This window comes from Coenobita brevimanus, chromosome 16 (assembly GCF_032717465.1).
Source record: "Coenobita brevimanus isolate Jiangsu-jjx chromosome 16, ASM3271746v2, whole genome shotgun sequence".
NCBI classification, from domain to species: Eukaryota; Metazoa; Arthropoda; class Malacostraca; order Decapoda; family Coenobitidae; genus Coenobita; species Coenobita brevimanus.
This window is the reverse complement of record NC_136969.1, coordinates 6486701-6508998: the sequence shown is the minus strand read 5'-3', so window position 1 is coordinate 6508998 and position 22298 is coordinate 6486701. Positions and strand designations below refer to the sequence as shown.

At 43.2% G+C, this 22298-nt stretch overlaps 1 protein-coding gene across 1 annotated transcript in view; it reads right to left on the bottom strand.

Annotated features, from left to right (window-relative positions):
- Positions 1-335: 335 nt before the first annotated feature.
- The window catches only part of LOC145390895 (uncharacterized), a 105138-nt gene continuing 83175 nt past the window's right edge, over positions 336-22298 (bottom strand). The window contains exons 7-10 of the mRNA XM_080265634.1: positions 22003-22109; positions 12209-12342; positions 11404-11501; positions 336-435 (exon numbers count right to left, since the gene is read on the bottom strand). Of these exons, the coding sequence (XP_080121760.1) occupies positions 336-435; positions 11404-11501; positions 12209-12342; positions 22003-22109 (439 nt within the window). The remainder of the gene's footprint in view (positions 436-11403; positions 11502-12208; positions 12343-22002; positions 22110-22298) is intronic.

Sequence of the window (22298 nt, the reverse complement as noted above, 5' to 3'; positions counted from 1 at the left end):
CCCAGGCTTAAAGATGAACTATAGTCGGTTTGTTTCCGTCTGACGACACTGGACTCTCACAGCGTGAATACTAAATCGTGGTTGTGTGAAACCCGATGGGCTTTAGTTAAATGGAAGAAATGGGTTCTTGATTACTAATCCAATTTACCCTACACTCATAACATATTCAGCCATCGACTGAGCAGGAAGGGTTAGAGATATGTAAACTGATTATTCTGTGCTTTAGGTCCTTCTCTGAGGTCGGGATGTATGGATTCATGAAAGGGAAGTGTGGATCGTGGCTCTTTTTCTCTGGTCCATCGGTTAGGGTCGAACACCACATCGTCGCCACTGTCTCAACAGTACGTCCATGACTTGTTGCCAGGGGGTCGGCACTCCATAGGACACTTAGTGTTGAACACTATCCTTCGTTCGTTGAACTTGTACGGACCCCATCTGAAAGGTTTAACGAGGAGGATTTAGCAGGACTGGATTGTTGAGCCCTCTCATGGTCTAAACAATTTCAGCATCCATTTTAGCTGCCATAGGGCTATATTCTGTTGGAAGCAGATCACTGAATCCTAAGTATTCATCCATCCATCCATCATCAAATCCTACGTTGCCTCATGAGGAGCGTAGGAGCCCGGGGCTAGGCAAGTTGGTCCTGACATTTAACATGAGAGTGACCAGCCTCACTCATCTCTGAGTGGCATTACATAAGCAATAAACCCCAACTATCCCTTGGATATAAACCTTCACCTGCTCAATCCGATTGGAGCACCTTAATTATTCACTAAACCACCAGGTGCCAAAATTTGGTTATATGGTTATCACCCAGGATAGTAAATGGTTTCCTGGTCTGCAGGAAACCATTTGGCTTGTAACTCATTGTTGAGTCACCCACAGGCAGAAGGAAGAGGAAAGAGTGAAGGAAAGAATGACTGAAGAGGGAGTGTAAAGTTACCCGTAGGCAGAAGGACGTGGAAAGAATGAAGGAGAGAAAGACAGAAGAGGATGGAAGGAAAGAAGGTTGGAGGAGAGGAAAGGGCAGACACCTGAGAGCAGCACTACATCGAGTGAGTGGATGGTGAGTGTCCCCACCTTCCAATTTTTAACACTGATTATCCTAAATTCTTCAGCGATCTCACTCCCAACGTGGAACATAGTTCTTTTAATCTCATCCATCTCTAAATCTCCATTTTAGGAGATTTCTGTGCTCACCACCACCTTTGTTTCTCTTTTCCATTCACCGACTCACCTTGTTAACAAGCCAACGTCTTATGTATCTAATGATGTACAAAAACTTGTACAGTACCCTGCCAGTAAAGCTGACTACCTTGAGGAGAGGTCCAACATATTTCTCCTTTTTTATTTCTTTGTTTACAAATCCATCTATTTCCTCTATCAATTTTATTTTTTTCAAAGTGGCTTTCTCCAGTCCCAATCGTATTCAAATAAACTGTCCTATCCCTCCAGCAATGCATGTTGACCCTCCAAAAATATGGGGTCAGTGGCATCTTGGCGCTGCAGATTGCGAGGGCCTCAGGCAATAATTTCTTGGAGTGTTATTGTTTTCATGGCAGAGAGCCACCTGAGTATAATATACGCATTTTTGAGGTTGTCCTCTGAGACGTGGACACATACATTTCTTTCTCTGTCCTGATGCCAAATTACATTACTATAATTACGCTTCCTCCAGAACTGTTCACAACAGGTAGGTAGATCTAAAAAAAAGTAAGCAGGCCAATGTAACCCTGAATGACATACACCTCACGTTTCTGTCCGGATATTACACTAAGTTCCTTCATCGACTTCATTAAAACATCTTCACAAAATGTTCTTAACTTTCCAATCCAGATTCTTGCCACTATTTCTGACAGCTTGACCAAAAACTCTCCAGTAATTTAACTTCTTCCTCTTTTGCTCCTCTCATTCACTTAGATGTCTCTGTTGCTATTTCTTCCCGTGATAAACTAAAGTTTTTTCTCTATACATTCTCCTCTAATGATAATAATATATTCGATTACCCCCGTGCTGTCCGCCATCTTCTCGCTATCTGAAATTCTAATGCGTCTCACTAAAATATTTTCAGGAGATATGCCTTCTACAGTAAAATAGCTGGTCTCAATAAGGAACAGGGCCCTTATGGGGTCCCTCCTGTTAATGTCAATAGCTTGCTTCCTTGCTAACACTCAGCCAGTGTAAACTATCTCTCGTTTTTCCTGTAGACTTACACGTTTTTGTTCTTATTATCTGCATCAAAAGACGCCAGGAGATCAGACAAGTTTCATTTACTGTTGTAGGGGAAAACTTTGAAGTCAACCTTCACTGCAGTCAGTTTCACAGGGTACCTCTTATGTTCCCACCTCACCCTCACCGTCAGCTCCGCCTCAACCCAGCTTTCTTTTTTTTCTCTCTCTCATCCACGTCTCAAATCTTTGCCCACTGATACTTTCGTTCTCGGGGGATATTCTGACAGGCTTTTACTGCAGTGAAACCAATAACCCTAAAACACCCATTTTCACAGTGCATACCTTCCTGCCCCAGCTCCACAGCCCACCACATTTCCGACCACCTCCACTGGTGCTTATGGTCACTACGCCTATTGCTTTTCCTCCTCTAAGCAGTTTTATGGAATGAGGCAGGCCATATAGTCGACGAAAGCTTTTGTTTTAGTTTATTCCTTCTACAGCCAGACGGTTTTATTAACTTTGGGAAAGATCTCTAGTGTTCGAGGGGGTAAATAAGGCTGTATACCAATACACTCACTGTGGTAGAAACAACAACGTACGGAGTAGTTCATACATTGCACATCTCAATTCTCGTGTGTTGCAGAGCCGGGATTCTCTTCTTCCAGTACTCAATACCCTGTCAAATACTTTAACTATCTGTTTTTATATGTATACACTGACTACATAGGTGTTGTTAGAGGAAGGGCAAGAGAAGTTGGCCTTGTTAGTGAGTCCGGAAGTACAGCAGTGTGTGATTGAATGGAAGGAGGTGTCATCGAGACTGATGTGGGTGAAAGCAAAATTTGAACGTGAGTTGTGGGTGTTTGTGAGTGCATATGGGCCTGGTAGTGAAAGGGATGAGGAAGAGAGGGAGTCTTTCTGGAATGATGTTGATGAGTGTCTGCAGAGTATTGGAGCGAATGTGAATGTGGTAATGATGGGAGATCTGAATGCTAGAGTGGGAAATGTAGCAGTTGAAAATGTAGTTGCTATGCATGGTGTGCCTGGAAGAAATGAAAATAGGGAACGAATGATAGGGATGTGCGTTGAGCGAGAGATGGTGACTGGAAATACGCTGTTTGAGAAGAAAGATATAAGTATACGTGGGTGAAACAGGAGGGTGGAAGGGTTGTTGATAGAGCTTTGATGTAATAGGAAGATTGTTGGATGTAAGAGTTCTGAGAGGGGAGGATGGAGGTATGTCTGACCACTACCTGATGGAGGGAAAGTTAAGAGTAGGTAAGAGATGGGTGAGAGCTAGGAGGGTTAGTGTGGCAGAGAGGTTTTGAAAGTGAGTTGAATAAAAGAGAGAAGAAGATAGAGTATCATGAGAAATTGAATGATGAGTGGAACGCAGTGAAAGATCAGGAAAATGGCAGTGTGGAGGAGGAATGGCAGTTATTTAAGAGTGCTGTGGTGGGGCATGCAGAAGAGGTGTGTGGTGTGAGACGTGTGGGTGGTGGTGTAAGAAAAGTAAGTGAATGGTGGTGCGAGGAAGTAAGTATGGCTGTGACTGAGAAGAGACGTGCATATGAAGTGTGGCTGCAGAGGAAGGATGAGGTGTCATATGAGAGGTATAAGGAAAAGAGAAATAGGGCGAGAAGGGCTGTGCGTGATGCTAAAGTGGCAGCAGATGAGAGGTGGGGTAGGCGGCTGATCGAGAATTTTCAACAGAATAAGAAAATGTTCTGGAACGAGGTGAAAAGGGTGCGAAAGGGAGAGTCTGAGAAGAAAGAGCGAGTAAAAGCAGAGGATGGAAGGATGTTAATTGAGATGGATGCAGTAGGGAAGAGATGGGCAGAGTATTTTGAAAGATTGTTAAATGTAGAGTAGGCAAGGGTGGCTGAGATTGTGGCGGATGGAAGGGTGCAAGGAATAAATGTGTTGGGATAGTTAAATGATTCTTTGATCACGAAGGAGGAAGTGGAGAAGGCAATAAAGAAGATGAAACCAGGGAAAGCTGCAGGTATGGATGGGTGTGCTGTGGAATGCCTGAAGGGTGGTGGAGTGACTATTGTTGACTGGGTAGTAAGATTGTTGAATGTGTGCTTTGTGAAGGGTATGATGCCAGTTGACTGGGCAAGTGCTTGTGTGGTCCCGTTGTATAAAAGCAAGGCTGATAAATATGACTGTACTAGCTTTAGGGGTATAAGTCTGTTGAGTGCTGTAGGTAAGGTGTATGGTAGAGTGTTAATTACGAGAGTTACAGAGGGTACAGAGGGAGTGATTGGTGATGAGCAGTGTGGCTTTAGGAGAGGGAGAGGATGCGTGGATCAGGTGTTTGCTGTGAGACAAGTGTGTGAAAAGTATTTAGCGAAAGGCAAAGATGTGTTTTGGGTATTCATGGATTTAGAGAAAGCGTATGATAGAATTGATAGGGAGGCTTTGTGGACTGTTTTAAGATTGTATGGACTTGATGGTAGGTTACTAAAAGGGGAGAAGAGTTTTTATGTAAATAGTAAAGCGTGTGTAAGAGTGGGAAATGCTGTGAGTGATTGGTTTCCTGTGAGAGTGGGGCTGCGACAGGGATGTGTGATGTCTCCTTGGTTATTCAATATTTATATGGATGGTGCTATAAGGGAGGTGAATGCAAGAGTTTTAGGTGAAGGTCTGAGTCTGGTGAATGTTGATGGTGGAGAGTGGAATCTGAGGCAGCTGCTGTTTGCAGATGATACTGCACTGGTGGCTGATTTAGAGGAGAGATTGAGACAGTTGGTAGAGGAGTTTGGAAGGGAGTGTGAAAGGAAGAAATTGAAAGTAAATGGTACGAGGTTGGTAGATGGTAGGGGGATGAATATAGTTTCGAATGGTGAGTTGCTTGAGGAGGTAGAGTGTTTTAAATATTTAGGGTCACATGTTGCTGTGGATGGAAGAATAGATACAAAAGTGAAGTCTAGAATGAATGAAGTTGGAAAGGTGCTGGGAGGAATGAAGAAGGTATTTAGATGTCATTCGCTTAGATGTAAAGAGAAGGCTGTATGAGGGTGTTGTGGTACTAACTGCGTTATATGGGGCTGAAACATGGAATATAGGTGTTGCAGAGAGGAAAAGTTTGAATGTAATGGAGATGAGGTGTCTGAGGAGTATGTGTGGAGTGATGTGTATGGATCGAGTGCAAAATGATGAAGTGCGAAGGAGAACTGGAGTTGTTCGGGAGATGGTTGATCGAGTTGAGCAGAGGGTATTGCGAAGGTTTGGGCATATGGAGAGAATGGATAATGCGTGACTGGTGAAAAAGATAACTAGATCTGATGTGAGAGGCGTAAGGCTGAGAGGGAGACGACGAATAGGATGGATGGACAGTGTGAAGAGAGCGCTGGATGTGAGAGGGATGTCTGTTGAGCAAGGAAGAGTGGCTGTGCATGACAGAAATAAATGGAGAGAAATTGTGAATGAATAAATGATGACGCAGCCCTGAGGGGATATTCTCCCGCATTTGGTCTGATCAGCTAGTCAGGTCAGGTGTGGGAAAGGGGATGGGTCTATTATGATGTGGCAGGAATAAACCAGCTCTGCTGTCGGGCCCTGCTGCAGATGTCACTGATTGCACTGCGCAGTTGACTCTTGTGCGGTGTGGTGCGGTGAGGATCTGTCCCTTCTCCCCTTTGGGGCTTAGATGCAAGTGAATGTGTTTGAATGGATAAGTAAATGGGGAGTGTGTCGTCCTGTCTCGGCTACCTCCCTTAGGGGAAGCAGCCTAGGTATATAGATAGATAGACAGCTGACTAGATATTTCACAAAGCCGACAATACATTTGCGCTTTCCCACACCAGGAGACTAAGTTATCTCCGCAAAGCACGAGAACTGGAATGTATAATATATAGACCACCCTCTATAAAAGTCGTCATTTTGTTTTCTGAGTGGATGGCGGATTACTGAAGTTAGATTTGTTTGTCTCCTTGCCCGAGTATCTGATTATCGGCTTGTATTATCTTCCCCATCTGCCTGTCTGTGTGCATGCAGACGCCTCCGGTATCCCCGAAAAAAAAAAAAAAAATCTTCAGAAAGCTTTGATTTGTAGTAACCTCCTCAGTAGCGGGAGGTTTTATTTAGTTTATATTTGCTGCTGTCGAACGATTATAATTACGTAACATACAGGATCTCTAAGAGTGGGAAGATTAATGATGGCTTTACAATGTCTAACGCCTGTTATAAGAACAGTCTCTTCATGGATAAAGGTAGTAAAAAAGAAAAAAAAAAAAAACGGAAATTGAAAATGACAGCTGAAGAAGTTGACAGGGTTGGATACTTGAAACCTTACGAACTTCTTTTCTGACCTTTTCTTACACAAGTTGGTTAGATCTTTAGCAGAATTGTTTCTTCAACAGATAACTTTGGTCTGGGTCAATAAGTCTCCTGTTCTTTGTACACTGTGTCTGCTACCATGAAGCCTACTCCTACATACTTCTTACGAGGATGTTTCATTTTCATTTTGCCCTACCTGTCACCAGACGATTTTATTCGGCTAAAAACAGAACATTCAAACACACACACACACACATACACACACACACACACACACACACACACACACACACACACTTATATATATATATATATATATATATATATTGCCAGACGCCTCAATCCCGTTTGGGGTGGCCACAAACAAATCGCCTCCAAGTCGCCCTGTCCCCCGCCATTTCACTGCCCTGCTCCCAACTCACCCCCCCCTCTCTCATATACCTCTCCACCCCAAATATATATATATATATATATATATATATATATATATATATGTATTGTTCTACATTACAGAACAGAGGACGGAAAAACAAATGAATTAAAAAAAAAAAACATGCACCACATTACCGATGTCCTCCATTCATAAAAAATCTGTAACAGGTGGACCAGAACAGCCGTATGTTGAAGTTTGGGGGAAAACCACTCTGGAAAACCGAGTTCCAGAGAATTCTGGGATTAAAAGGATTCTGATATGCAGAAGTTCTGCAATATGGCAGTGTGTCAGTCCGGTCATGAGCGCTACCAGATGCCCATGTACGAGTAGTGCAGGGGAAGGCATGGAGAGGTGGAATAATGGCTGCAACTTCGTCTAAGAATTTTGCCCTAAAAGATCCGCATAATAATGCAAGGGAGGCAACATTCCTTCTTCCTTGAAGGGGAAGTAGTTCATTTGTACTAGTGGGGTTATTAATAATTCTAACAGCTTTATTCTGAATTTTGTCTAGTTGTTTTTATGCAACTTCTCCACATCCATTCCACAAGGGAGAGCATTATTCCAGGTGAGAGCACACATGACCCTTTTAAATCATAACTAGCTGCTCATCAGTTAAGAACTTATGGACTCTGTACACTATTCCAAGTTTCTTTGAAGCGGTTTTAGCAAGTGATCTAACATGAGAGGTCCAGCTGAGGGCGTTGTTAGGTGAAACACCTATAATTTCAGTACTTTTAGAGATAGGAATATTAGTGGCATTGAAAGTAACATAGGAATCGGGTAATATCTGTCTATTAGTAAATTGTATATATTTGGTTTTACTAGCATTAAATGAGACAATGTTATTTTGTCCCCATTCAGTGATCTTACTTAAGTCTTGATTTATGGAGATGACTGTACTGAGTTCTGAGTTAGAGATATTAAACTTTGTGAATGGGTGTTTAAGTGTCAGTGAACTGTGATGTGTTGAGTCAGCTGCATATGAATGGATAGGATTATGGGTGACAGATAAGAGATCATTAAAATGAATTAGGAACGGGGTTGGAGCCGGAACTGACCTTTGTGGCACTCTGGCATTAATGGAGTGGAAACTGAAATATATATCATTTACTTTAAAAGAGGTACAAGGTAGGGTAGTGGATGTTGGAGTGGCCCTGGTGAGAGAGGATAGTGTCTGGAAACTCCCTGTACTGTTGTTTGCAGATGATACTGTGTTGTTGAGTGAAGACGAAGGGGAGCTGCAAGGCTTGGTGGATGAGTTTGAGAGAGTGTGTAAGAAACGGAATCTAAAGGTGAATGTAGGAAAGAGTAAAGTGATGGTCTTTGAGAGAGGTGAAGTTAGTGAATGTACAGCGAGGTTGGGTGGTGAGGAATTGGAAAATGTGAGTACGTTTAAGTACGTGGGTAGTGTGATGAGTAAGGATGGAGGATGGGAGGGTGAAGTGCTTGAAAGGGTACAGCAGGGCAGAAAGGTTGCTGGTTCTTTGAAAGCAGTGATAAGAAACAGGGAAGTGAGCATGGAAGTGAAAAAGTTACTACATGACAGTATTGTGATACCAACTCTAACGTAGGGAAGTGAAGCTTGGACATTGTTGGAAGGACACAAGTCAAGAGTGAGAGCAGTGGAAATGAGTTATTTAAGAGGAGCCTGTGGAGTCACGTGGAGAGACAGGCTGACGAATGAGGATATAAAGGAGCGTTGTGGTGTGGATGTGGATGTGATAGGAAGCGTTATGAGGAACACACTGAGGTGGTTTGGCCATGTGGAGAGGATGGAGGGTGAAAGACTGACGAAGAGAGTGTATGTGAGTGAGGTGGAGGGGGGAAGAGGGAGGGGGAGGCCGAGGATGAGATGGAGGGATGGGGTGGAGAGGAATATGAGAGAGCGGGGTGTGAGTTGGGAGCAGGGCAGTGAAATGGCGGGGGACAGGGCGACTTGGAGGCGATTTGTTTGTGGCCACCCCAAACGGGATTGAGGCGTCTGGCAATAGATAGATAGATAGACTTTAACTCTTATCTTTCTGTCGCTGAGATCTGAGGAAGTCAGAGGAACAAACGCGTTAGGCCATAGCAAGGGAATTTGGACAGCAGGGAACGGTGCCACATTCTCCCAAAAGCTTTTGAAGTATTAAGAGGTACTGCATGGGTTTCTCCAAGTTGGTCAATTGACTGATGGATGGTGTGAGTCAGGAGATTGAGTATACCAATGGTGGATCTTTCTTGGCGAACACCGTACTGTCTGTCACTAATTAAGTTGTTGGATTCAGGATGTTTATCTGTGTGCTTATTAAATACAATATCAAATACTTTACCCAGATATGTGATAGCTATTCGTCTGTAATCAGAGGGGTCAGAGGAACTTCCTTCCTTCGGAATTGGATGGATGTTTGCTTCTTTTCAAGAATCAGGGAATGAAGAAGTGCGTATGCATAGTCTGAATATTTTAGCTAAAACAAGAGCAAGTTGTGGGGAACACTTTTTCAAAGCAGTTGGAGGAATTCCATCTAGATCTGGAGATTTATTGGCTGGTAAATTATCTAGGATAGATTTTATGTATGTAGTCAGTATCTTAAGTGCAGCAATTTCGGGAGAGTCAGTTTCTAGTACTGGGACATTCTGACATACTTCCTTTAAAGTAGAGTTACTGATAAATGTATTGGCAAGGATGTTTGCTTTACCACACTGGTCATTTGTAATGTTACCATCTGAAGATTTAAGCGGGGGGTTGGCTGATGACTTAAAGTAATTATTGAAAGGACTGGGAGCTGACCAGAATATTCTATTGTCAGTAAGATTGTTTAATAATCTGGATGCTTGGTTGTAAGGAAAATTTGATTTGGCGACATTTACTACTGCTTTTGCATGGTTTCTAGCAATTTTAAATTGACTACGCGACTCAAAAGTTTACTTTAAGTAAGAGTTATATGCTAATGATTTCTGAGCCGTTGCTATGGCACAAGTGCTATCAAACCATTTTGGGGAGTATGATCTTTTAGTGAACTGCTGACTTGATATGAACAATTTCCCTACCAGCTTGTATTGTCATTAATGTGGGATTGAGAAAAACTGATGTCACTGAGGAAGAAAGATTGCCATAGAATATCAGCAAGATAATTTCTAAATCGATCCCAGTCTGCCCTGTCAAAGTGCCATCTGGTCACCCTGACAGGTTCAGAAAGGGGAGGTTTGGAGGAATTGACTAATGAGGCTTTGATGATATTGTCACAGGATCCACGTGGTGATAGTACTTCTATCCTGTATTGATCTGGATTATTTGTCAGGAATAAATCCAAGAGATAGGCGTTATGGTCAGCATTATCAGGTATTCTGGTTGTTGTTTTTTACCAGATGCGTGAGATTAAAAGATTCTGCAAACAGCTTGCACTCTACAGCAGTACCATCAGTCCTGGCAGAATGCACAAACCATTCTCGATTATGAACCTTAAAATCACCCAAAACGGTAATTTCAGTGGTAAGGGTGAAGTTAAGGTTAGTCAACTGTGTGGATATGGAGCCAAATACGATGGGTTCTGATGAAGCATTGGGGAAGCGATAAAATATACAGATATATTTTGTAATATTTAGATAATTTAGTTTATATGGTGAATCAACTGTAAATTCAGATTTGATATAATAACTGGTGCTACCCTTGTTACGGAAATCTGTGAGGAGATGGTAACCAGGAAAAGAAAATGGGGATATTTCAGCAGAGGGAGAAATTTGCGGTTCAGTGGGGAACAGCGCTATATGGGATACTGACTGGAGGGAAAAGTAAACAGAATCCAAATCGGTAATAAGACCACGGATATCAGTGAACTCTAAGGCCGAACCTGCACTTCTCCGCTGGCGAGCATGTACGCAGTTTGCAACATATACACATAGGGGGAGGCGGTGGCTCATTTGGTAGAGAGGTGGCCTGCAGTTCTACCGAACCCAGGTTCAAATCCCTGCTGGGGCAGGGAACGGTTTAAGTATCTGAATTTCATAAAAGCAGACTTTACCGATCTACCAGAAGACCCACCGTCATGTCATAAAAATACCCCCGCTAATACCAAAACACCAGTCCTGTATGAGACAGCCCTAGCATGTATTCAATATGGATGGTGGGTGTTAGCGTCCAAGTGGTGACATGTGGATGTCTACTGTATGGGCATAGAAGGACTACTGGACCTTGGGGGCAGACTGCGAAGCCTATGCCTAGAGTCTGACACATAAAAAAAAACAATATATATATTAGACATGATAAAGTGACTCGCCTACGAAATCGAAAAGAGATCAAAACTAGCTTTTCACACACACACACTCAATCACTCAGTTAAAAATACAATCACATTTGCCCGCCCACCATTCCCTTCTACACACACGCATTCATTTATTCATTCACTCGCTCAATTTAGTCAGCCAACCTGTCAATCATTAAAGCATTTCCACATTCATCCACCTAATTACTCTCTCTCTCTCTCTCTCTCTCTCTCTCTCTCTCTCTCTCTCTCTCTCTCTCATTCAGTCACTCACCCACAATAAATGCCGTCGATCCGTCTGACTGGGAAAGGCTTTGAACCCTGATGATTCTTCAGCAGGCAAGTGTAGCTGTCGTGTTGCAGGGTTGTGTTCTGGAGAGAGAGAGAGAGAGAGAGAGAGAGAGAGACAGACAGACAGACAGACAGACAGAGACAGAGAGAGAGGTCAATTGTTAAATAAGTAACTCACAAACTCAATACACTAACTCATGTCACAGCCTTCTCTACTTTGCCTTATATACCTTGTCCTATTCTTGTATAAAAAAAAAAAAAAAAGTGCCCAGTGTAGGACAGCCGGTCTGTGACAATTATCCCATTTTATTTTTAAAGGTGATTTAGATAGTTCGGTCAGCCATGAGTAGAATAAACTAATAAGATTATCGAAAAGGCATGAAGAATGGATTCCATTCGTACAACATTCACTTAGGAAATTTAAAACTGGTGTGGAAGCATGTGGGTGAACCAATCTGTACAGTAGTGTAATCGCTTCTGTACCTCATCTGGCCTTAGTTGACGTTACCTGCCTTCACCTCAGCTTGACATGTCTTTCCCTAACCTGCCTTTACTCCATCCTCGCTAGACTATGAATGAGCTGATCACAGGCTGATTTAGTAGACCTGCCCTTTATTGTCCTTTCCTGTCCTACCTTGCCCTGCCCCCTCCTTGCCCTACCTTGCTGTGCCTCTCCTTGTCTTGTCTTGCTTTGCGCCTCCATGTTGTCTTGCCCGCCCTGCCCTACAGTACCTTATCCTTTCCTTCCTTACCCGATCCTACCCAGCCCTGCCCTGTCTGGGTCTAACCTTAATGATGGGCCAAAGCCTGGTGGCCAGAAGGTACTGGTCGAACTTGACGGTGAGGTTGGTGGGCTGAGCAAACATGGCGTCCCTCACCCTAGCCAGAACACCAGGTCTCCTGTTGTGTCCTCCCCACAGGCCTACGGGGAGAAGAGAGGGGCATCAGGGAGGAAGGGACGGAAGAAGAAGAAATGGGGGCAAGAAGGAAGGAGCAGGAAGTAGAAAAATGAAGGCACCTGGAAGGGAATTGATTCATCATCCGCTACTCGTGAAGAAACACCACTTCTCTTGTGTTAACCCCACAGCCCTAGCGGAAGGAGAGTAGAAAGGTTAAAAGGGACAGAAGAGTGATAGGGAAGATAGGGTGAAGAGAGGTAAAAAGTGGGATGAAAAGGAAAATGTATGAGGGAGAAATATGAAAAAAAAAAAAAAAAAAAAAGCGGGTTGAGCAATTATAGTGTCTTTCTTCCTGGTCAGAGGGTGGACAGAGGGAAGTGGGTGATGTGGAGGGAGAATAAGAGGGAGGGACATGACGGAACAGAGAATGACACAAACATAGTATTCCTTTCTGTGTCCAAAGCATAACCTTTTAAGGAAAGAAGGAAGGGTGAAGAAAAAATGGAAGACTAGAGAGGAAAGGAATAAGGTACGAAAGAGAGGAGTCGGGAAGAAAGAATAAGGGGTAGGGCCACGAAGGAACATAGTTGTGGAAAAAGAAAAAAAAAATCCATCTCCCTGGCCAGACTTGACTTAGGGAAAGGGATGAAGGGAGAGAGATCAGAGAGGAGAAAAGAGAAAATAGAGACGAAAGACAGGAAGGTGGAAAGAGGAGGATGGGGAAGAATGAATAAGTTGGAGGGAATGAGTGAAAGTATAACGACATACGAAAGACGTTAAGAATCTCTCCTCACTGAAATGATGCCATCCTTCTCACTTAATTCTCAGGGTGAGAGAGTCTTTTTGATTGGAGATTTGAATGGAAGAGTAGGGAATGTGAAGTAGTTGGCTAGAGGGGTGTGCCTCCAGAGGTGGATGAAAACGATAGTGCTGTAGTGGACATTTCTGCGGGAAGGGGGATGGTGATAGCCAATACTCTCATTAAGCACAAAGTGATCCACTGGTATACGTGGCGAGTGTTGAGAAGGGCGGGTGGTGAAATGAACGAACGGAAGTCAATGATTGATTATGTGTGTATGGATGAGAGAATGAGAAGGTGTGACTACGTGAGAGAGTATACAGAATTTGGGAAATGGACTTTCCGATCACCACTTGGTGGAGGTAAAAGTAGAGGTAAATGTGGGATGGATCAATAGAAGGATAGAAAGACAGGAGGACGTAGTCCATAAAAAGAGGGTAGAAGGGTTGTAAGAGGATGAAAAGAAAGGCAGAATATATGAGAGAAGTGGAGGAGCATATTGGGTAAATATGGTTTTGAGTAGATGAGGGAGATGGAAGGTGTGTGTAAGATATTCGCAGAAGAAATCTGTGCAGCATGTGAGGTTGTGTGTGGGATGAAAAGAAGACGAAAGGGAGTGTAGGGAACAGCATAATGGAATGAAGAGGTGAGACAAGATGTGGCATAAACAAAAAAGAAAGCATAGCCAGTGGATAGAAAGCAGAGGCATGGAGGAAGTTGAGAGACGGAATAGAGAGTTATATGTAGAGAAGAGAGAGGTGAAATGATTGGTATGAGAGATTAAGAAGCAACCGGAGGAGAAATTTGGGAGGACTTTGAGGGTAAAGTGATGGGAATGTAAGAAAATGTTCTGGAAGGAGGTAATGAGAGTTAGACAGGGTGATAAAGAAGGTAGTATGGGATTAAAGGATAAAAATCGTTAATTGCTAGTGGAGAGGGGAGAACAAATGAGCAGATGAAGAAAACACTTTAAGGAACAGCTAAACATAGAGAATGAAAGTAATGCGAGAATAAGTGGCTGCGGAATGCCTGGGAGAAGGAGGAAGATGAGAAGGGAGTAAGAGATCAGTAGGGTGGAAGTAGTAGAAGCAATGAAGAAAGTCAAAACTGTGAAAGCCCCAGGATTTAACGGAGAGTAGTGAAATGCTGAAGCACGGGGGAAACATAGTAGTAGACTGAATATGGAAGATGTGTAGAATGGCCTGGGAAGAAGGTAGAGCCCCGGAAGATTGGAAGTCAGGTATAATTATTCCTTTATACAAAGGAATAGGGGGAAAAGAAGTGTGTGGTTATCATAGGGACATATGTCTTCTTAGTGTAAAAGGAAGAGTATATGGTAGGTCACTTACTGGTACAGTAAGAGAAATAACAAAGGAAGTAGTTGGAGAAGAACAGGGAGGTTTAAGGATGGGAAGAGGTTGTGTACTGTACATTAGATATTCATCCTAAGGTCTTAAGTAGAAAAGTTTCTAGGGAAGGGAAAGAAATTGTATGTGGCATTCATGGATTTGGAGAAAACATATGACAGAATCGACTGACAAGGAATGTGGAAAATATTAAGAATATATGGAGTAAATGGAAAGCTGTTGAACGCCATGAAGAATAAGTATGAGAGCACTAAGGCTGTAGTGCATGTGAATGTTGAACTGAGTAAATTTTTCTGTCTGAATGTTGGATTGAAACAGGAGTGTATCATGTCTCCACGGTTGTTCAGTCTGTGCATGGATTGAGTTATAAAAGAAATACAAGGTAGGGCAATGGCCCATTTCTCTAATGAGAAATGGCAGCATTTGGAAACTTCCTGTTCTCTTGTTTGCAGATGATGTGTATTGTTACGTCAAGACGAAGGGGAACTAAAAGACAACTAAATTTGGGAAAGTGTGTAAGGAACGGAATCTAAATGTGAATAATATTCTCAAAAAAAAAAGAAAAGTCACTGAATCACAGTGAGGTTGGATGATTAAGGAATGGATATTGTGAGTGCATTTAAGCACTTGGGACATGTGATGAGTAAGGATGGAAGTTTAGAATATGACGTGCTTGAAAGGGTAGAACACGGAAGAAGGCTTGCTGGTTCTTTGAAAGGAGTGATAAGAAACAGAGAAGTGAGCTTGGGAGTGAAAAAGTCACTGCATGATAGTAATGTGACACCAACTCTAATGTACGGAAGCTTAGCTTGGGCCGTGCTAGAAGGACATAAGTCAAAGGTGAGAGTAGTTGAAATGAATTATTTGAAAGGAGCATGTGGAGTTCTGTGGAGCAACAGACTGACAAATACGGGAGTGAAGGAACGTTAGGATAGAAAGCGTAAGGAGAAATGCAGTGAGTTGTTTTGGCCATATGGAGAAGATGGATAGCGAGAGACTAACAAGGAGAGTGTATGTGACCTTTTTTTTTTTTTGTGAGGAAGAAGGAACCAAAGGCAATGAGCCCGCAAAACTGTTCCTTCCAAGAGAAAAACAAAATACAAGAGAGAGCCAAATTCAAGATCCATTCATTTCGAGATGCCTGGACACACTGCGTTTGACAGACTGGAGATCATAGGAAGCAGGAAATACAGACAGAGGGAGACAGTTGCAGAGCTGACCTGTTGCATAAATGAAGGACAGGGAGTAACGGTTAACTCTTGCATTAGAGAGTTCGACAGAAAAGGGGTGAGAGTTTGCTGCTAGACGGGTTCTACGCGCCCGTCGTAGAGGTGGAGGAATGCATGCAGACAGTTCAGAGGAGCAGTGACCATTGAAGTAGCGATAGAAAAGAGATAAAGATGCAACACTGCGGCGAAGAGACAGAGGTTGACGGGAGTCAGTAAGAGGGGGAGAGTTAATGAGACGAAAAGCCTTTGACTCCACCCTATTGAGAAGAGCTGCATCTGGGGAGCTTCCCCACACATGAGAGTTGTACTCCACACAGGGGCGGATAAAACCCCTGTATACAGTAGAGTCAACAATTGTGCAGAGGCAAAGAAGGAATGGAGTCGGCTTAGCACATCCAATTGCTTGGAAGCAGATTTTACAAGAGAATGAGGTGGAGGGAGGGTGCACGAAAGGGAGAAACCGAGGATGAGATGGAGGGATGGAGCAGAGAGGTATATGAGAGAGGGAGGTATGAGCTGAGGGGATGGCAGCAAAATGGCGGGGAATGAGCGTACATTCTGGCCATTTGTTTCTTTGTTTTTTTTGTCACCCCTTACGGGATTGAGGCATCTGACCATAGATAGATAGATAGACAGATATAATGTCCTGATTCCATCCCCCCCCCCACACACACACACCGTTGGTGATAAAGTGGATACAACAATGATTTGTTTACTATGGTGGTGGTTGGCAAGATCTCGGCCGTTGCAATGAACAGCGTATGCACATGTATCAGTCTTGTAATAGATTATATAGAAGTCGTAGTTGAGCTGTAGGTAATAGTGAGTAGATATATGAGGAAACAACTTCAGTTTACTTGTAGTCGATGACAGGAGAAGTTAAAGATGGATACTGGGGTTTGACTGTAGTTTTATTGTCTTCAACGGGAAAGCTCAAGTTAAACACGGCGTGTATTACACAAGAGCGTTTATATGTTAGCTAACTTCTTTCTAGACCCCTCTTCTCGCTCTCTCTCTCGACGCCTCCGTGGCTTTCTCCCTTCTCCCTTTGTAATTCCTTGTATAGGAAAGCTTGTGTCACGTGTACTGTACATGTGAGATTGTTCTAGAAGCCTCTGTGTGTGTGTGTGTGTGTGTGTGTGTGTGTGTGTGTGTGTGAGGCGCTGTTTCTGGGCTATTGTGCTGTGAGACATTACGGAGAGGAGCTAACGTCATTTACTTTTGGCCCCTGGGTTTGACATTAACCTAACCTCTAGACCATATATTATGTATGTTGCTAGCTATTAAGTATTAAGATATTTTAGAGTCCTGACACATGAATCTAAAACAGGTATGGTCACTGGTCTTCGATAAGACTTCACCTACACACCATAAAAACATCTCACTCCCTCCCATTACCACAACACCAGATATGAATGTGATATACCTAGTATATCACAAGCCAGATGGTAGGTAATAATGCCCAGGAGTCATTAAACATCAGAGCGCTGCAGAGAGTCAGCTCTCTACTAGTGTGTCGTGGGTAAACAAGTGGACCATGAGAACAGGCCATAATTTAGTGCAAAATATTACTAACACACACACACACACACACACACACACACACACACACACACACACACACACACACACACACACACACACACATCATTTTGACTCCAGGCTGGTGCAGGGAACAGCTTCATTATTTCCATTCTTTAACTCAGACTTTACTGATCATTCAACAGACTTACCGACACGCCAAAGAACACATCACTCCCTCATGAAACAGCCCGAACACGTGTTCGATATGAACTGTGGTTATTATCGCCTAAATCGTGACACGTGAAGCTGTGTGGCACGTAGATGGACTGCTGGGTCACAGGAACTGACTGTTATGCCAATGGAAAGGAGGCGCCATGATGTCGTCTCTCGTGCAAAACATGTGAAGTTAATGGGGAAGAGCTAGCGGCCACAGACTCAAACCGTCTCGAGTGGTATCATTTATGCCCCTAACATCTTCGTATTATTTCACAACTTATGAATTATTCTTGTGGATACATCGAAGTCCAAAATAGACGGAAAACTGCATATGGAATGACAAAAAAAAAAAAAAAGTAATTCCTTCACTGAGTACTGCACCAACAGCGCCACATTAACATCTCGAGTATTTCGCTGCACTTGCACCACCCACAGCCCCTTCCATTATCCACACTAGCAGCACTAGTAACTACTCTTTGGAATCACACTGGCACTAGCACCATTACTGATTTCTTCACTGTACTAGCATCACTTCCTTTCTAAAAGTAAAAATAATTTTGTTGGGCATCTGATGACTTTTTATCTACTTCTTAATTAAGCTGTTCGTATTGGTTTTAATCAAACGAGTCCCAGTGATTATTTAAATTTCACCCTTTCTTATGGGTAACAAGGAAAGATAAAATAGATTTCTGCAAACATGAGTACCAAAACAGTTGCATGAGCTCGTAGAGAACTGCTTTGGACAAGATGTAGAGTAAATCAGATTTTCCAGCAGATATTTTCATTTTAATAAATTCTGCACGGGTGAAAGATTATAGAATCTCTCCTATCCCTCTGGGTACATCCACAAGCTCAGCAAGCTGGCTTGCAAAATGGGCTGGATAAGGGAATATTAACAATGTATGCAAAAAGCAGCTGTACCTCTTTGTGTGTGTGTATATATATGTGTGTGTGTGTGTGTGTGTGTGTGTGTGTGTGTGTGTGTTGTGTAAAGTTGAAAGTAATCATCTGGTCGTCCTAGCTTGGTGCCCGTGTGGGTGGGTTGGTGGGCGGATGAGTGGTGTGGGTTGGTGGATGGACTGAGGGGTTGGGTAACGCTGGGTGGGTGCAATGGGTGGGGTGAATGGATGTGGTTGGCGAAGTGTGTGGGGTGAGAGTATGGGGTGGGCGAGCAAGGTTTGGTGGGAGAGGTAAGTGGTTCAGCATGTTGGCTGGTTGGAGTGTGTGGGTTGGTGGGGAAGGTGTTGTTGTTAGGTGGATTGGGCATGCGGGTCGGTTTTGTGGTTGGGTGGGTGGGTGGGTGGATATGTCGCATCCTGGAGGGCAAGGCAGGGAAACGGGCTTACTACACTGGGTGGGTGGATAGGTATGTGGGTGGGCGGGTGGGTGGATAGGTATGTGGGTGGGGGGGTGGGTGGAAGGATGAAGGAAAACAGATCCACAGGGGAACAGTTCTGTTGGGCAAAGGTCCTTGAGGGATATATCTTTGGGGAAATGGTCCCAGGTGGAAACATAGATCGAATGGGTATAGAGATCCTTGGAGGAAGTAGGTCCATGTGAGAAACTACGTCCATGTCGGGATACAGTGTCCAGGGGGAAAAAGGTCCGTGGATAAAAACGGATCCATGGAGGAAACATTGATCCACAGGTAAAACAGTGCCTTGGGAAAAGTGTCTTATTTATGGGTAATCTACATGGGCTCACGATGGAAAATTAGGCCCATGGTTGAAAACAGGGTCAGGAGGGAAAATACGTCCATGGAAGAAATATCGAAATATTGGTGATATAGGTCCATAGCAGAAAACAGGCCCAAAGACAAAATGGGTTCATGAGGGAACATAGGTCAGGCCCAAAGAGGAAATGGGTTCATGAGGAAACATGGGCTAGGCTCAAAGAGGAAATGGGTTCATGAGAGAACATACAGGAGGCCAGGCCCAAAGAGGAATTGAGTTCATGAGGGAACATGAGCCCAAAGGAGAATAGCGGGCCGTGGACGAAAATGGGTCAAGGAGTGAAAATAGGTCCATGAGGGACAACAGGTAGGTTCGGAGATGACCCGAGGAGGTGTAGACGGAGAACTTATTTGGTAGCTTACCCTTATCTATTCATATAGATAGGTGGATTATACATGCATACAGTATATATATATATATATATATATATATATATATATATATATATATATACACACAGGAGATACAAGGTAGGGCAGTGGATATTGGAGCATCCCTAATGAGAGAGGGCAGTGTTTGGAAACTCCCTGTACTGTTGTTTGCAGATGATACTGTGTTGTTAAGTGAAGACGAAGGGGAGCTGCAAGGCTTGGTGGATGAGTTTGGGAGAGTATGAAAGAAACGGAATCTAAAGGTGAATGTAAGGAAGAGTGAAGTTATGGTCGTCGAGAAAAGTGAAGTACGTGAATGTACAGTGAGGTTGAATGAGGAGGAAATGGAAAATATGAGTGCATTTAAGTACTTGGGTAGTGTGATGAGTCAGGATGAAGTGCTTGAAAGGGCACAACAGGGAAGAAAAGTTGCTGGTTTCTTGAAAGCAGTGATAAGAAACGGGTAACTGAGCATGACAGTGAAAAAGCTACTACATTTTTTGTTTTTTTTATGTGAGGAAGAAGGAACCAAACACCACAGTATTGTGATACCAACTTTAACGTATGGAAGTGAAGCTTCGACCTTGTTGGAGGGACAAAGGTCAAGAGTGAGAGCAGTGAAAATGAGTTATATAAGAGGAGCATGTGGAGTCACATGGAAAGACAGACTGATACGAGGAAGTGAAGGAGCGTTGTGGTGTGGATGTGGATGTAATAGGAAGCGTTAGGAGAAACACACTGAAGTGGTTTAGCCATATGGAGGGGATGGAGAGTGAAAGACTGACGAGGAGAGTGTATGTGACAGAGCTGGAGGGAGGGAGAGGAAGGGGAAGGCCAAGGATGAGATGGAGGGATGGAGTGGAGAGGTATATGAGAGAGGGGAGTGTGAACTGGGAGCAGAACAATGAAATGGCAGGGGACAGGGCGACATAGAGGCGATTTGTTTGTGGCCATCTCTTACGGGATTAAGGCGTTTGGCTACATAGATAGATAGATAGATAGACAGACAGGTAGATAGATATACATATATTTATACACTATATATATATATATATATATATATATATATATATATATATATATATATATATTAGAGATAGATAGATATGTGTGTGTGTGTGTGTGTGTGTGTGTGTGTGTGTGTGTTTTACACTCCACCCAGGAATCGAAACCGAGACCTGTAGACAGAATCGGGTACTGTTACCACTACACCATGCCGTGATAAAAGCTAAGCCACCTGAATTCTATGATGAACGAGGTATATCAGTTATGGGGAGATCTATTTCATCTCATCACATCAGGATTATTGCTTAGTCCCACGCATATATATATATATATATATATATATATATATATATATATATATATATATATATATATATATATATATACAGAGAGAGAGAGAGAGAGAGAGAGAGCATCTCAGCCGTTTGCAGGACCGGCCTATCCCAGCCGAAGCGGGGACGATACAGCCAATGTATCTCGACCAAGTGGCTTAGGCTGTCTGGTAGAGATTGTATGTAGGGTGAGAAGTGCTTGTAAGTGTATTGCAGTGTTGGAGTGGCTTTGGATGTGTGTGTAGTCTGAGTGTGAACCAAGTGTTATCGGCTCGCGCAAGCCGACTGGGTGCAAGCATACTTTATAGTATGCGACTCTGGTTCAACCACAGCACCCCTGATGTCCGCCAATGCAGTACGTGGACAGAAGAACGCTCCCAAAGTTTATTACCCTAGCGGGGCGCGAACCCTCGTTCTTCAGTGTACGAAAATGCACACTTTACTACTGTACCACAGGGATATATATATATATATATATATATATATATATATATATATATATATATATATATACAGAGAGAGAGAGAGAGAGAGAGAGAGAGAGAGAGAGAGAGAGAGAGACTCTTTTATTTATATTTATATTAAATTTTAAAACCAACCAGTGGAAGGATACAGGACCTATATTATTACTCTCGGTATAGTCATAAGCCGATCAGACTGGCACAGTGAATCAGATATGGGAACATTAACAAAAGAGGCACAGCTGCGTTCTTAAGTAGTGGTCCTCTACACAACAACTTGTGTTGTCTGCTATCCTGTCAACTGCATGTGATACGTGGTACATTTCCACTTATTGTCAAGTGAAATGATCATTAGTAAGATATACAGAAGTGGATTACTTCCACATCCCTTCAGCACTGGACGCTACAGTAGACGACAAGGGTAGATATATTTTCCTGCTTATGAATACAGCTGTACAATACTGTGATATGAGTTATTCTGTATGGCGGCACTAGCCTGGCATTCGTTTCAAAGGTGTGACATCATGCAGCCTCCCTTTTAATATATTTCTTTGGTTAAACCTACGTCCAGAGACGGATGCATAAGGAAAAATATATTACACACACACACACACACACACACACACACACACACACACACACAAACCTGCCAACATGACTGCTCTGTGGTGTGGATGGTCCCTCATCACGTGAAACTCTTGTCCTGATTGGAGCCACTCCTTCACCGCCACCACCTCTCGTCCCAGCACCCAGCTGCACACAACACAGAACCACAGTTAGGTCAGTGGTGACAGTATTAACACCCTAAGCCTCCTTTTGACTGTCAGCTGGTTAAAATTATTGGGCATTAGCTGGAATCGTATTGCTAAAGTTGCTCCGACCATAACAGGTCAACGAAGGAAGTATTAACACTCCCGGGCTCCTCAAGGCTCACTCTCAGCT